Genomic DNA, 1,607 nt, shown 5'->3' on the forward strand with positions numbered 1-1,607 from the left:
GGACAGAGGATACTGAAAGACACCGGGTATGTGATCATGTACGTACAGCATTGATGCCGTTCAGCTGTTGTGCAGCGTTGAGCAGCAAGGCGGTGAGAAGCTGCCTGCGGACACTACGATCAGTCAAAAGCTCCCAGGGTTTCTTGGCCTGGAAATCCACCAAATTATTTTTCTCCTTCTCGATATCAGCCAATTCGCCATCAAAGCCAGCTATAACGTGAAGTTGCTTCAGGGCTGCAGGCAGGAAAACACATGACAAGCGTGCTTGTAGTTTACTCCACACACTATTCTTATCATCTGGTCAGACTAAAGGGTCTGTTTTTGAGAATCTGATTAAAAGGTTTCCAGCAGGAAAAACCATTTGACACCATTATGGCGTTACCAGAATGTTATCACATGCTTAAACTCACTGCCATGAACACAAATGTTTCTCTGCCTCTAGTGTTTTCAGACAAAGGGAGTCCTCAGCCTTTGAAACTACACTGTCATGTGCACTACATCCAGCTCTGCAGGCCAAATATTAAATCACACAGATTATTGAAAAGGAAGTAAATGTGCAGCAGTTGCAGTGTAAGTGTACCTTTTTTACATCCCTCATCATCCCCTTTGTCAATGAGCAGGTAGCGCGGGCTCTCTGGGAACCAGGGCAGGATCAGGAGCTGCAGGAATGCTGGGATACATGTGGTGGAGAGCAGGATGGGCCAGTACTTTTCTTTGCCCAGGAGCTCGCTGTGAAATCACAGACATGTCTAAACAAAATCACAATGTAGCAATTCAATCTTGCAAACACAGATGCTATGGAAAGGTTCATATTTCGTGTGAAAATCATATATGCCTATAGGTAATTTACTTGAGGCCCATAACTTGTCCAGTCAAGATCCCACCAGTGATGAAAATAGAAGTTCCCATTCCCATGGCACCACGAAATGCAGTTGGAGCAATTTCCCCCAAATACATAGGTTGAACACAAAGGCCAATGCCTGTGAAAACAAAACATTATTAAAACTACATTTTACAGTTTTACATGCAATGTGTAAACCAAATACTGTATGTACAGTATAAAGATTATTTAACTACAGAGATGTGTATCAATGGCATGTATAAATACCCTCTTTAAATGCATTTCTAGATTATTTACCTGCATTCATTCCTGCGAAAAAACGTCCAATGATGAGTAATTCAAAGAATCCTGTAGGGTAACTCAGACCCATTAGCAGGGCAGCCATGAATGCAAATATATTATTGGCCAACAGCGTCCCTTTCCTGGAAAGTAACATTATATTACAGCTTTATAACTGAAATAAAATAGGCTATGGACAATAGGGTAATTTTGCCAAAATATGCCATATCATCTTTCTGTATACCTCCCCAGCTTTACAGACAATGTCCCACCGACTGTCACTCCTAGAAGACCTCCTATGGTGAATATAGACACAATAGTGGACCAAAGCAGGGTGAGAACATCTGCTGATATGTCAGTTTGGTAACGCTCCCTCCAGGTTTGGTTGATGAAATTCTGCACATGCTGGACACAAAACAAAAACACAACAGGCACATTCAGCAGGTGAAATTAAAATGAATGATCCCTGACCTAAAATAGTAAAGAG

General features: G+C 41.8%; 1 protein-coding gene across 1 annotated transcript; it reads right to left on the minus strand.

Annotated features, from left to right (window-relative positions):
* Positions 1 to 6: 6 nt before the first annotated feature.
* Positions 7 to 1,567, minus strand: LOC117945013 (solute carrier family 2, facilitated glucose transporter member 11-like; the record flags this gene model as incomplete). The annotated part of the gene is made up of 5 exons (XM_034872249.1): positions 7 to 234; positions 581 to 729; positions 851 to 980; positions 1,139 to 1,263; positions 1,365 to 1,567. Coding segments are annotated over 5 exons (807 nt in total), but the record flags the coding sequence as incomplete, so codon positions are not given.
* Positions 1,568 to 1,607: the final 40 nt, after the last annotated feature.

This window comes from Etheostoma cragini, chromosome 5 (assembly GCF_013103735.1).
Source record: "Etheostoma cragini isolate CJK2018 chromosome 5, CSU_Ecrag_1.0, whole genome shotgun sequence".
Classification (NCBI taxonomy): Eukaryota; Metazoa; Chordata; class Actinopteri; order Perciformes; family Percidae; genus Etheostoma; species Etheostoma cragini.